The 14,182-nt window shown below is 56.1% G+C and overlaps 1 protein-coding gene across 1 annotated transcript; it reads left to right on the top strand.

Annotated features, from left to right (window-relative positions):
* Window positions 1-1,756: 1,756 nt before the first annotated feature.
* On the top strand, window positions 1,757-8,127 carry LOC125728144 (germinal-center associated nuclear protein-like; the record flags this gene model as incomplete). The annotated part of the gene is made up of 17 exons (XM_049005217.1): window positions 1,757-1,826; window positions 1,915-2,054; window positions 2,151-2,348; window positions 2,428-2,696; window positions 2,778-2,940; window positions 3,024-3,178; window positions 3,298-3,478; window positions 3,924-4,003; window positions 4,096-4,227; window positions 4,311-4,416; window positions 4,752-4,942; window positions 5,932-5,992; window positions 6,807-6,942; window positions 7,095-7,192; window positions 7,267-7,657; window positions 7,761-8,012; window positions 8,096-8,127. Coding segments are annotated over 17 exons (2,655 nt in total), but the record flags the coding sequence as incomplete, so codon positions are not given.
* Window positions 8,128-14,182: the final 6,055 nt, after the last annotated feature.

Raw genomic sequence — 14,182 nt, 5'->3', positions numbered from 1 at the left:
TAGCCTCCATGAGCCCCGGCCACTGTTTGGTGCTGTCAGCTTTGGTCCGCTAAAACCCAAGACTGACGCTGGGGTTGTGTCTGGTGAGGTCCGTGGGGGGGGGGCGGTGAGGGGGAGAATGCAGGGGAGGCAGCGGCTAAGGGTACCAAGCGGAAGGAGGAGATGGTGGAGCATTTATCAGAGGAGCCCCAAGTTGGTGCTGACTCCGCCCCCAGGCACCCTCCCAAGAGGCCCCTGGTCCGGGGCCGGGGGCCTGTCAGCAGCATCTTTCGCAGTGCCTTGACCAGCATCCTGAAGACACCGGCCCTACAGACCCGGCGAGAGCCGAAGAGGAGTGAGGAGCCACAGCCAGACTGGGGGGAGGCGGAGCACCAGGGTTCGATGGCACCGACCACCAGCCACTCACCCTCAACGCCGCCAAGGTCACAGGCCCCAACCCGGGAGGTCCTTGAGAGGGCGGAGGAGTTGGGTGAGTACTCCCAGGAAGAAGCACATTGGGTTCGAAGCCAAGTATAGTCTGAAAAACTGAACTCTGTGACACTTGCCACAGATCCCGAAACTGAGGCAGCATCAACAGTGAGACGTGCCCGCCGCCTGGACAGCACAGACAGCCTGGGGGGGATGTCACCCTCCGAAGCCATGGTGCTCCAATGCAAGAACATTCCAGCCAGTCTTAACAGCAAGGACATCCTGGGGGAACATTTCCGCCAGTTCGGACGTGTGCAGCGGATCTTCTGCAGGCCCCAGAAGAACCTGGCCATAGTGCACTTCCACGACCATGTGAGCAATGGCTTTGCACACCTTTGGGGGGGGGGCTTGGTCGCTGTACTCATTAGGCTGTGCTCTCGTCCATGATCTCCCGGGCTTTCCTCACTGACTTTTGGTATCTTTCAGGCTTCTGCTGCCAAAGCCAAGAAGAAGGGCAAACTGCTGCGCAGGCATTAGCTCACCATCTTCTGGCAGAGGAAGAAGCAGAGTGAGTGACTATTACGGTGCTCTCTATCTGTGCATCGAGCCAAGGCCAGGGCGGGGTCTTTGTGACTCGTTGCAGCCTTTCATTCCCATGTCAGCTGTTTCGATGAACTGGTTCTGTGTGTCTCTTAGGTCCAGGAGAGAAGGGCCAAAGGCCTCCAGATGACCCTGATCCTCAGAGCCAGGCAGGAGGCTTTGAGTCAGCCCCTGTCTGCAAAGCCCTCTCCAAATCCACCTCCGGCTGGTCCTCCAGCTCATCCCTATCCAGAGGGTAATCTTGTCTTTAAATCATTCTCTTACCGTAAGAGTAAATAACTCAATTTTACAATAAGATGGCCGGGTCTTTATTAAATTAAGTTAGGGAAGAAAATCACCTTTTTGAAACCCAATGCAAGTTCTTTAAAAAAAAAAAAAAAAATCTGGATCACTCTGGTTTTTTATTATGTATACATTTTGTTAGTTTTTTTTCCAAGCAGCTTGAGTTATGTTAGGTCATCTGGTAATGAAACTCTTTACCTCAGGCTCGGATTCGTGACATTAAAGTCAAACTGAGTTCTTTGGCTGCTATGCCCCCTACTGGCCAGGTGTTCAAAGGAGCCCAGGTTTTGCCAGCTTTTAGAAGCTCTTCAGCCTTTGGTCTGTCCCTCTCAGGTCACCAGCCAAGAAACCCCTGGCGACAAAGGCCCTGCAGTTTGAGAGTGAGCCGCAGATGGAGCCCAGCCCAGACGGCCTCGAATCCGAACATCTAGCCAGCAGCCTCCCCTCTCCCCTCTTCCACCTGATTGGCCAGGTAGCTGAAACCGCAGAGGAGAAGTATCGTCTGCTAGAGCAGCGGGACAAGATCCTGCGACAGGGTAGGTCCCCCTAGGGTCACGTTGCTGAGCCACCCCCCCCTCCCACCCCAAAGTGAATCGCCAGCTGACACGGTCTCCTCTGGCACAGCTCGGCCCAAGAGGACCGACCTGGATCTGTCCAAGGTGTTTGTGGGTACGTGTCCTGACATGTGTCCGGAGAAGGAGCGTTACATGAGGGAGACCCGGAACCAACTGAGCTCTTTTGAGGTCATCCCCAACACGGAGAAGGTATCACCACCCCTGCCCCTCTTTCCTAATGCTTCCCCCTCCCCGCCATGAATTGACAGACCACAGGCTGCAAATCACCCTCTGCACCCCACGCAGGTGGACCACACTGCTGCCATTAAGGAGTACAGCAGGTCCTCTGCTGACCAGGAGGAGCCCCTCCCCCATGAACTGCGGCCCCTTACTGTGCTGAACATGACCATGAACTACCTGGTTACCCAGGTCATGGACCAGGGTGAGGACAACTACCGTGACTGGTATGACTTTGTGTGGAACCGCACACGAGGTATCCGGAAGGTGAGCAACATTAGTCCGTGTCTCATTATTCCTGTGCCCTGCGGGCCTCGCCCTGATCCTTTTTCTGGGCCATCTGCAGGATATCACTCAGCAGCACCTGTGCGACCCGCTTACGGTGTCCCTTATTGAAAAGTGCGCCCGCTTCCACATCCACTGCGCACACCACCTGTGCCAGGAGCCCATGATGTCCTTTGATGCTAAGATCAACAATGAAAACCTGACCAAATGCCTGCAGAGCCTCAAGGAGATGTACCAGGACCTGGCCAGCAAGAACATCTACTGCCCTCATGAGGCAGAGTTTCGGCAGTACAGCGTGCTCCTGAAGCTCAATGATGGAGACATCCTCCGGTGGGTGGCTGGCCGGCAGTCGGTGTCCCGTGTCACCGTGGCACCTCTCCAGCTGACATTTCATTCCCTCCCTACCTGCAGGGAGGTGCAGCAATTCCGGGCGGAGCTCCGAAACTCTCCGGAGGTGAAGTTTGCCGTCCAGGCCTTTGCCGCTGTCAACAGCAACAACTTCGTGAGGTTCTTCAAGCTGGTCAAGGTGGCCTCGTATCTGGCTGGTTGCATCTTGCACCGCTACTTCGACCAGGTGGGGGAGCCGTTGCTCCGCTCCCTACATCCTCATCAGCCCCAATACCTCACTTACCTGGACCGCTCTGGTGCCCCCTACAGGTGCGCCGTGAGGCTCTGCGGGCCCTGAATGTGGCCTACAGCTCCCGTGGTTCCACCACATTCCCGGTCGAAGACCTGGTCCGGATGCTCATGTTCCAGAATGCCGGCGAGGCTTCGGACCTCGCGCTGCAGTATGGGCTCGCGGTCGATGCAGGGTAAGGCTGGGCTGTGCTTCGTTGTCCCTTTTGTGTTGGGGGCAGGGTGGCTTATCTCTGATGGGGGTGCTAATCTATGATGGGTGGTATATTTTATTGAAGCTCTGCCCTCCCCCTAGCATGGTGGAGCTAAGCCGGACAGCGTACCAGGAGCCTGAGATCCAGCCACGTCCAAAGCGCTCTGTGGCCATCGCAAGGAAGCGGGAGGTGCTGGTGGGCCAAGTGGTCAACGGCGCGCCACTGCCCAACCCACCCCAACACACACCCGTCAACAGCTTTGACAGCCGCAACAAGTACCGTGGGGATGGGCAGCCAGCGGAGGCAGGCAGTGTGCCCAGGGCTGGTGCGTCTGCACTCCACCTTCCGCTAACTGTTACGCTTCGTCCACCTTCTGGCCTCTGATTGTAATTTTGTCATTTTTCCTGCCCACGCTGTAGCAGCCTCCCCTCAGAGGCCCCCCATTGAGCTGGATGCGCGGGCCCTCCAGCACCGATCCAAGATGCCGAGCGACCCAGCGGAGTCAGCTGGCCTCCCTGGTAGAGAGGAGAGTGGAGCACTTGGGGCATCTCCGTCGGAGGCACCACCAGTCGCCCCACCTACGCCTCCCCCACCGGAGCCCGTTTACACAGAGCAGGTGATAGATTGCTCATTGCTGCGTGTCAACCCAGTAGCAGTGTGTTGGTATTGCCATAGTAATGACAAATAACCCCCCCCCCCCTTGCAGGACATCGCCACGGAGGTAGAGGCCATGCTGGAGGAGGTAGTGCAGGCCGAGGTGGCTGACGTGGCTGCCACCGAAGCCGAGTACATCTCTGCTGCACTCAGGTAGGAGCGTGAGCCAGATAGGGAGCAGTGGCCTCTAGAGGGTTGTCACACTCAACCAACACCAGTTTGGTGATGTGGATGGGTTGTTGCAGCATGTGCAACGGCCAGGTGGAGGCAGTGCTGAGTGAGGTGGTGGAGCAGATGCTGCGGGAGGTTTCTGCTGCCGAGATCCAGGCAGAGAGGGAGCATATCGCTGAGGAGAAGCGCAGGATGGAGGAAGCCAGGTAGGCCTCACCTGTCTGGGCTGGGGAGGAGGGGTGGGTGCATTTTGAGGGGATGTGCCATCTGATGGGCCTGTCTCTGTCAGGAGAAAGCAGGAACACGAGGAGCTCCTGGCCCGGCTCAGCAAGACACTGTGTGCCGAGATCACACAGGAGGTGCTGCGCGACTGCATCGTGGAGACTGCCTCAACAGAGATCAGGTACTGGTGAGCCAAGGGGGATCAGAGGTCATAGAGAGTGTTCAGATAACTGTATATAGGCTGAACGCATGCCCCTTCGTGCCAGGCGTGCCCAAGAAGAGCAGGCAGAATGTGTGGCTCGCAGCTCACAAGACGTGTGTGAGGTACTGCTGGAGGAGACGCTGTGTGGTGAGCTCACCCTGCTGGCCCAAGACGTCCTGGAAGCAGAGCTTCTGAGTATACGCAGGTTCATCAAAAGGTAAGGGGCAGTGGTAAGGGGACCAGATATTTTGCCCACATGCTCGCCGACAACCGGGCTTCACCCTGTGCATGTGTTGCAGGTGGCGTGATGTGGTGGCCGTGCGCAGGCAGCTGAAGCGACAGATGCGTGATTTTCCTGCTGCCCCTGGCTGTGTGGACCCCCGCTTCAGGCTGCAGGCCTTGGCCCCCAGTGCCCCCCCCTCACCCTGCCTGGACAGGCTGGCCCGGGGCGTGGTCAACCTGGGGCACGCTGGGGACCTCTCTGTTTCCTGCACCAGGTACATCTCTCTCACAGCATAATAATGCTGACCTAATATTCATAATAGAGGTGCACCGATCCCACTTTTTCAGTGCCAATATAATCCTGATACCTGAACATAAGGTATTGGCTGATTATGAGTATGATCCAGTACCAAAGCTCTTTTTTTTTTTTTTCCAAGCTAGTAAATACAAATGGAAAAGAAGTTTTAATTAGCCCACAAGAAACATACATAAGATACTGTTCCACCTCTTTTGTGCATCTTGTATTGAGCATTTTTGAGACATTTTGCAGTTGTTTGAATATCTTCACAAGTACACCCAAGTGGCATGCGTCACTTTTCACTGTGATAGCAGCACCTCGTGTATCAAGCTATAGCGAGTGCGCAAAACAGCCCAAGCTGGCTTCCAAATCCATCGCTTTTTTTCATATTACTTGCATTGCCTTAATTGAGTGCACTATTAGTGGGATTTTCCACTGAATGTTACTTTGTTTTTACAAAGATCGCAAATCGCTGTGCTACTGGTTGTTTCAAGCATAAAATTCTTCCAGGTTTTAGACATGTTAGTTTGCTTCGCAAGCATGCAAGTTGCATTTGCTACCATCACCTGATCCTTCCACTACAAAGGACATGCACATGACGTCATAGCAGGGGAAGTCACTGCACTCACACACACTGAGTGTCAAAAAACCGAGGAAGCGTTAACGTTCAGCTTGAATGCCACAAAAAATAAAAAAGGGGGGAAAGCTGTTGTGCGATTTGATTGTACCACTCAGTATAAGAAGAAATAGACTGGCAATAACTAAATAATTATTGAACATGGATCGGTCACATGTGGCCGATGTCCGATCCGTCTGATTAGGTATCTTGAATATTGGATCGGGGCACCTCTGCTGAATTAGACAGTACTTCCCAAAATGACTTCCGTCCTGTCCGTTTATTTTGCTGGCCATTGATTTGCTGTAGTGTTAAGTGTACCGATGCTGACACTCTGCTGCCTTCTGCAGGTTGGCGAAGATGCGAAGGGAAACCGAGCATCAGATGAAGGTTCACTTGTTCTACCAGCAGCTCCTGAGGTATGGTGCTACTGTAGAGTAGCTGTTAGCCATCCATCACTCTCCATGTGCTCATCTACATCTCCATCCACTTCAGCGAATCTGTGTGGGGGCCACTGGACCTGCTCAGTCTGGTGGCAGCAAGCGTCTCGAACCCATCTGACACAATCTTCTGGAAGGCAGCCCTCTTGTTGCCAAGTGATCATGAAAGAGATGCCAGTGTTGCTAACCAGTAAGTGGGGGAACTGGGTGTCGTTCGGGGAGGGATTGGGTGTTAGTTGGGTTTAGAGGTCCTGGAGCTTACATTTGTGCCCCCCTCCCATCTCTGATGCAGGATTTTGACAGAATGGCTGGAGTCCAAATTCGGTAACTCGGAGAAGCAAGAACACAGGGAGATGGTCCCCAACGGACACATGCAAACCTTGAGCATCAGCAGCGGCCTGCGGAGCGTGGGGGAGCGCATGCACACAGTGCACGTGTGTGTGAAGGTGTGGCAGATAGGGGGGAACTTGCCGATGAATATCGACAGGCTTCATGCCCCTGTGTTGCATGTTCTGTCATTAATGTTAGTCTAGCATAGCTTAACATAGCCTAGCATAGTCTGGCACTATGTGATATTAGCAGGTCCTGTGGTAACACAGATGTTTGCGAAGGGTGCAAGTGCAGGAAGTGAGGCCATGTTTCTCACTGTGGGTCAGGTGGCCCGCGGGCCCCTCAGCGAGGAAGGCCAGTTGGCATTGGAGAAGCGGAAGGGGCTGATAGGCATGGGCGCCCTGCTGATGCTGCTGCCCTCGGCAGTCAGTCCCGGGGCTGATGAGGAAGACGGGGACATCTTCCTGTTATCCGCCCTGCTGCAACTCCGGCAGATCCAGCAGGCTAATGCCTGGCCACAGGCCCTTCCTCTGGTGGTGGTGGTCCCAGGGCAGGCTGGGCACAGGGCCAGCGATGAACGGCTAGAGGAAGGTGTGACACTAACCGTGTCTATGACAACAGGTGTCGCGTGGGATTCGCTTACTTTACTTATAGCATTTCTCTTGAGGCTATGTTTACGTATGCAGAGCTAATACAGTTGGTTTGTTCCTCCTGTCTGACCATCGGTTTCCTTTCCCTGTAAGACCTGATGCTTCAGACACTCATTGAGGAAGGTTTGATTTCAGAGTACATGTTCGTCCATATCCCCGAGACCACGAACGAACCCCAAGGATCCGAGCAGGTGAGTGTGCATGTTGTCGCTGGCCTCGGTAAGATTGAACCATCCCATTGACCATCACCCCCGTCTCCCCGCAGATCCGCCATGCCGTCAGGTGGCTCGCTGCCCGCTCCACGGCACCAGCCCGGCTCGTCTCGCAGACGTTGGTGCAGGTTGTGGAGGCCGGGCTCTGCCGCGAGTTTGCTGGTAGGCTTCACCGTGATCGGAGGGACCGTGACATGGCGGGACTGCCCTCCCAGGGCCCTGCACCCGTCATCGGCCTCTACAACACTGTCCTGGCTTTCTTGGCTGGCCTTGTGTCGTCCCCGAGTCTGGCTGGCCTCTCCTGGCCCGTGGCAGAGTTCTTGGTGCCAGGGGGTGGTGACTGCCTACCACATCTGCTCTGGAACTCGGCTGAGCACCTGGAGTGGCTCCAGGGGGCAGTCCTGAGCCTGCGGCTGCCCGACTGGCCGCTGCCAGCCGTGGGGGGTATGTCCATGCCTCAGATTCGGAATTCGGACTTCTTGCTAAGTGGCTGCTTCTTAGTCTGTTTCCTTAAATTTCTGCTGCTGCCACCGCTCCCCCCACCCAGCTCCTTGGAGCCAGCTGGTTGCCTCCATCTTCCAGTACGTATCTCAAATCCCATGGTCCCGCCACAGCCAGCCACTCCTTATGTCCCAGTTGGAGAACCTTTTGGAGAGGCTGCGTCAGGACTGTGTGGGCCGAGGTGGGGGGCCGGACAAGGAGCCCACTTTCTGGGAGGTGCCCTGGGACGAAATTGTCATGCTCTGTGTAGAGCACCAACTCCGGGACTGGAACCCTCCTGGGTGCCCCGTGAGTGAAGGTGAGGGGGGTGGGGTGGGTCTGACGTTTGGGGGGGCCTACTGGGGATGCCATGCAGGTGTGAACCTATCCCACCATCTTCAGATGTCATCAGTGACGACGGAGAAATCTCGGTGTATTTCCTGAGCGATGGGCTGCAGGGCTTCATACCGCCGTCCTGCTGGGTGGATGCCGTAAAGCAGACGCACAGGGACAAGCAGCAGGGGAAGGCAGGGTAAGAGCCAGCCAGCCATGTAAATCTAACACATTCCAGATAGACTGTTAACAGTGACCTGCAGATTTAATGAATATTATTTACTATTAAATGGAAGAAGAGGGAAAGCCATCAGCTTCCAGTCTTGCTCATATCCCCAAGAGTGGTGTACAATACTGGCTTCTTATCCAAAGTCTCTGCCATTGCAGGTGTCACCAGAGCATGTGGCCTCATCCTCGACTGGCCAGGCCACGTCTTCAACAGAAGCTGTTTCACAGCATGGTTGAGGACCCTGAGTCCGGATCCGGTGTTGCCCCTGTTTTGGATGCTGCCTCCAGCCCCCAGGACCTCCTGGCTCGCATTGAGGAGGAGAAAGAACAGAGCCGCAGGTCTGACAGAGAACAGACATGCTACACACGTGTACTCTCTCATGTGAGTTGTGGCATAAACATTGAGCCATTTCCTGTTTGACTTGGATCTGCAGGTTCGAGGACCAGCTGCGTACCTGGCTTGACGTCGAGTCCCTGGGCCCTTCCTCTTCCTCCTCACCACTTTTCTTGCCTTCTTCGTTACTGTCTGTACCGGAGATCGTAGTGCCCTCCCCAAAGATGGCTGCCCCACCTGCACTTGCCCTGGTATTGACCCTGTGCCTACACAGGTGCTCACATTTTAAGACCCCAAGTACCCTGTGCTCATCAGTTGAGACTGTTTCTGTGCCCATTTTTGTAGCAGAAGGAGCGCAGTGTCCGCAGTGACCAGGCCAGGGGAGCTGCCAGTTTGTATATTTCCGCAGATGTGACACAGGCGCGGATATAATCTCCCAGGCCGAAGGACGCCGAAATCTACCGCGCTGTAAGAACTCTGTTTCGACTTTTGAAGGCCGTATTTTTGGGCTTTTTACACAATGAATCCGTCTGGGCTTTTCGGCAGAACACAAGGCGGAGCGTTTCAGTCTCCGCGCGCCCCGACCTCGGGGCTCTTTTCCTTCGGCCAGCAGAACGCCCCTTTCGTGCAGCCGCCTGCCCTCGGCCAGGGCACCGGCCAGACCTCGCTCTTCAGTACATCGTCTGCCTTCGGCCAGACCGGATCCCTTTTCGGGCAGCCTGGCGGGACGGCGTCTGGACAGGCCCCGACCTTCGGCATGCCCGGTTCTGGGAGTCAGACCCCGTCGTTTGTACAGAGCGACACCAGGTTCGGCCCGCCGCCCTCCTTCGGGCAGCCGGCCGGGGTCGGTCAGAGCTCTGTCTTTAACCAGAACTCGGCTTTTCCCCAGACATCTGCCTTCGGACAGACCGGCGGATTTGCTCAGCACACACCCGGCTTCGGCGGCTCTAACGCTATCTCCGCCTCCTCTGTTCCCCCCTCCTCGGGGTCTAGTCAACCACTGAGATTCGGACAGTTGTCCACAGGGTCTTCTTCGGTATTCTCCCCTGGAAGCGTTCAGGGCCGCGGATTTAGCACCTCAGAGTTCAGCTTCAAGCCGTCAGACGCAGCTGTGTTCAAACCTATTTATAGCGCCAGTCCTGAACCGGCTGTGTCCCAGGCTGTGTCCGAGTCTTTTGGTTCCAGCCCATCCAGCACCACCGCTACCAGTATGGACAGCAGTGGGCCTGCTCCTGCTGCCTCTGAGTTCCTTTCTGGAGCATTAGGTTTTAGCTTCTCACAGCCCATCGCAGTGTCCAGCAGCATCCTCCCCACCAAAGATGCACATCCCAGCACCACCCAGGAGTTCAGCTTCTCGAAACCAGCAGCACCCTCCGTTGGTGCTGGCAGTGGCCTGGGTGGGGGGACCTCCCAGGCCGCCTCTGTCTCCAGGTACTCTGCCTCTAGCCTCCATGAGCCCCGGCCACTGTTTGGTGCTGTCAGCTTTGGTCCGCTAAAACCCAAGACTGACGCTGGGGTTGTGTCTGGTGAGGTCCGTGGGGGGGGGCGGTGAGGGGGAGAATGCAGGGGAGGCAGCGGCTAAGGGTACCAAGCGGAAGGAGGAGATGGTGGAGCATTTATCAGAGGAGCCCCAAGTTGGTGCTGACTCCGCCTCCAGGCACCCTCCCAAGAGGCAGCAGCATCTTTCGCAGTGCCTTGACCAGCATCCTGAAGACACCGGCCCTACAGACCCGGCGAGAGCCGAAGAGGAGTGAGGAGCCACAGCCAGACTGGGGGGAGGCGGAGCACCAGGGTTCGATGGCACCGACCACCAGCCACTCACCCTCAACGCCGCCAAGGTCACAGGCCCCAACCCGGGAGGTCCTTGAGAGGGCGGAGGAGTTGGGTGAGTACTCCCAGGAAGAAGCACATTGGGTTCGAAGCCAAGTATAGTCTGAAAAACTGAACTCTGTGACACTTGCCACAGATCCCGAAACTGAGGCAGCATCAACAGTGAGACGTGCCCGCCGCCTGGACAGCACAGACAGCCTGGGGGGGATGTCACCCTCCGAAGCCATGGTGCTCCAATGCAAGAACATTCCAGCCAGTCTTAACAGCAAGGACATCCTGGGGGAACATTTCCGCCAGTTCGGACGTGTGCAGCGGATCTTCTGCAGGCCCCAGAAGAACCTGGCCATAGTGCACTTCCACGACCATGTGAGCAATGGCTTTGCACACCTTTGGGGGGGGGGGCTTGGTCGCTGTACTCATTAGGCTGTGCTCTCGTCCATGATCTCCCGGGCTTTCCTCACTGACTTTTGGTATCTTTCAGGCTTCTGCTGCCAAAGCCAAGAAGAAGGGCAAACTGCTGCGCAGGCATTAGCTCACCATCTTCTGGCAGAGGAAGAAGCAGAGTGAGTGACTATTACGGTGCTCTCTATCTGTGCATCGAGCCAAGGCCAGGGCGGGGTCTTTGTGACTCGTTGCAGCCTTTCATTCCCATGTCAGCTGTTTCGATGAACTGGTTCTGTGTGTCTCTTAGGTCCAGGAGAGAAGGGCCAAAGGCCTCCAGATGACCCTGATCCTCAGAGCCAGGCAGGAGGCTTTGAGTCAGCCCCTGTCTGCAAAGCCCTCTCCAAATCCACCTCCGGCTGGTCCTCCAGCTCATCCCTATCCAGAGGGTAATCTTGTCTTTAAATCATTCTCTTACCGTAAGAGTAAATAACTCAATTTTACAATAAGATGGCCGGGTCTTTATTAAATTAAGTTAGGGAAGAAAATCACCTTTTTGAAACCCAATGCAAGTTCTTTAAAAAAAAAAAAAAAAATCTGGATCACTCTGGTTTTTTATTATGTATACATTTTGTTTGTTTTTTTTCCAAGCAGCTTGAGTTATGTTAGGTCATCTGGTAATGAAACTCTTTACCTCAGGCTCGGATTCGTGACATTAAAGTCAAACTGAGTTCTTTGGCTGCTATGCCCCCTACTGGCCAGGTGTTCAAAGGAGCCCAGGTTTTGCCAGCTTTTAGAAGCTCTTCAGCCTTTGGTCTGTCCCTCTCAGGTCACCAGCCAAGAAACCCCTGGCGACAAAGGCCCTGCAGTTTGAGAGTGAGCCGCAGATGGAGCCCAGCCCAGACGGCCTCGAATCCGAACATCTAGCCAGCAGCCTCCCCTCTCCCCTCTTCCACCTGATTGGCCAGGTAGCTGAAACCGCAGAGGAGAAGTATCGTCTGCTAGAGCAGCGGGACAAGATCCTGCGACAGGGTAGGTCCCCCTAGGGTCACGTTGCTGAGCCACCCCCCCCTCCCACCCCAAAGTGAATCGCCAGCTGACACGGTCTCCTCTGGCACAGCTCGGCCCAAGAGGACCGACCTGGATCTGTCCAAGGTGTTTGTGGGTACGTGTCCTGACATGTGTCCGGAGAAGGAGCGTTACATGAGGGAGACCCGGAACCAACTGAGCTCTTTTGAGGTCATCCCCAACACGGAGAAGGTATCACCACCCCTGCCCCTCTTTCCTAATGCTTCCCCCTCCCCGCCATGAATTGACAGACCACAGGCTGCAAATCACCCTCTGCACCCCACGCAGGTGGACCACACTGCTGCCATTAAGGAGTACAGCAGGTCCTCTGCTGACCAGGAGGAGCCCCTCCCCCATGAACTGCGGCCCCTTACTGTGCTGAACATGACCATGAACTACCTGGTTACCCAGGTCATGGACCAGGGTGAGGACAACTACCGTGACTGGTATGACTTTGTGTGGAACCGCACACGAGGTATCCGGAAGGTGAGCAACATTAGTCCGTGTCTCATTATTCCTGTGCCCTGCGGGCCTCGCCCTGATCCTTTTTCTGGGCCATCTGCAGGATATCACTCAGCAGCACCTGTGCGACCCGCTTACGGTGTCCCTTATTGAAAAGTGCGCCCGCTTCCACATCCACTGCGCACACCACCTGTGCCAGGAGCCCATGATGTCCTTTGATGCTAAGATCAACAATGAAAACCTGACCAAATGCCTGCAGAGCCTCAAGGAGATGTACCAGGACCTGGCCAGCAAGAACATCTACTGCCCTCATGAGGCAGAGTTTCGGCAGTACAGCGTGCTCCTGAAGCTCAATGATGGAGACATCCTCCGGTGGGTGGCTGGCCGGCAGTCGGTGTCCCGTGTCACCGTGGCACCTCTCCAGCTGACATTTCATTCCCTCCCTACCTGCAGGGAGGTGCAGCAATTCCGGGCGGAGCTCCGAAACTCTCCGGAGGTGAAGTTTGCCGTCCAGGCCTTTGCCGCTGTCAACAGCAACAACTTCGTGAGGTTCTTCAAGCTGGTCAAGGTGGCCTCGTATCTGGCTGGTTGCATCTTGCACCGCTACTTCGACCAGGTGGGGGAGCCGTTGCTCCGCTCCCTACATCCTCATCAGCCCCAATACCTCACTTACCTGGACCGCTCTGGTGCCCCCTACAGGTGCGCCGTGAGGCTCTGCGGGCCCTGAATGTGGCCTACAGCTCCCGTGGTTCCACCACATTCCCGGTCGAAGACCTGGTCCGGATGCTCATGTTCCAGAATGCCGGCGAGGCTTCGGACCTCGCGCTGCAGTATGGGCTCGCGGTCGATGCAGGGTAAGGCTGGGCTGTGCTTCGTTGTCCCTTTTGTGTTGGGGGCAGGGTGGCTTATCTCTGATGGGGGTGCTAATCTATGATGGGTGGTATATTTTATTGAAGCTCTGCCCTCCCCCTAGCATGGTGGAGCTAAGCCGGACAGCGTACCAGGAGCCTGAGATCCAGCCACGTCCAAAGCGCTCTGTGGCCATCGCAAGGAAGCGGGAGGTGCTGGTGGGCCAAGTGGTCAACGGCGCGCCACTGCCCAACCCACCCCAACACACACCCGTCAACAGCTTTGACAGCCGCAACAAGTACCGTGGGGATGGGCAGCCAGCGGAGGCAGGCAGTGTGCCCAGGGCTGGTGCGTCTGCACTCCACCTTCCGCTAACTGTTACGCTTCGTCCACCTTCTGGCCTCTGATTGTAATTTTGTCATTTTTCCTGCCCACGCTGTAGCAGCCTCCCCTCAGAGGCCCCCCATTGAGCTGGATGCGCGGGCCCTCCAGCACCGATCCAAGATGCCGAGCGACCCAGCGGAGTCAGCTGGCCTCCCTGGTAGAGAGGAGAGTGGAGCACTTGGGGCATCTCCGTCGGAGGCACCACCAGTCGCCCCACCTACGCCTCCCCCACCGGAGCCCGTTTACACAGAGCAGGTGATAGATTGCTCATTGCTGCGTGTCAACCCAGTAGCAGTGTGTTGGTATTGCCATAGTAATGACAAATAACCCCCCCCCCCCTTGCAGGACATCGCCACGGAGGTAGAGGCCATGCTGGAGGAGGTAGTGCAGGCCGAGGTGGCTGACGTGGCTGCCACCGAAGCCGAGTACATCTCTGCTGCACTCAGGTAGGAGCGTGAGCCAGATAGGGAGCAGTGGCCTCTAGAGGGTTGTCACACTCAACCAACACCAGTTTGGTGATGTGGATGGGTTGTTGCAGCATGTGCAACGGCCAGGTGGAGGCAGTGCTGAGTGAGGTGGTGGAGCAGATGCTGCGGGAGGTTTCTGCTGCCGAGATCCAG

Source organism: Brienomyrus brachyistius, unplaced genomic scaffold (assembly GCF_023856365.1).
Source record: "Brienomyrus brachyistius isolate T26 unplaced genomic scaffold, BBRACH_0.4 scaffold172, whole genome shotgun sequence".
NCBI lineage: Eukaryota > Metazoa > Chordata > Actinopteri > Osteoglossiformes > Mormyridae > Brienomyrus > Brienomyrus brachyistius.
Note: the sequence above shows the minus strand (reverse complement) of the source record. Positions and strands in the feature narration are given on the sequence as shown.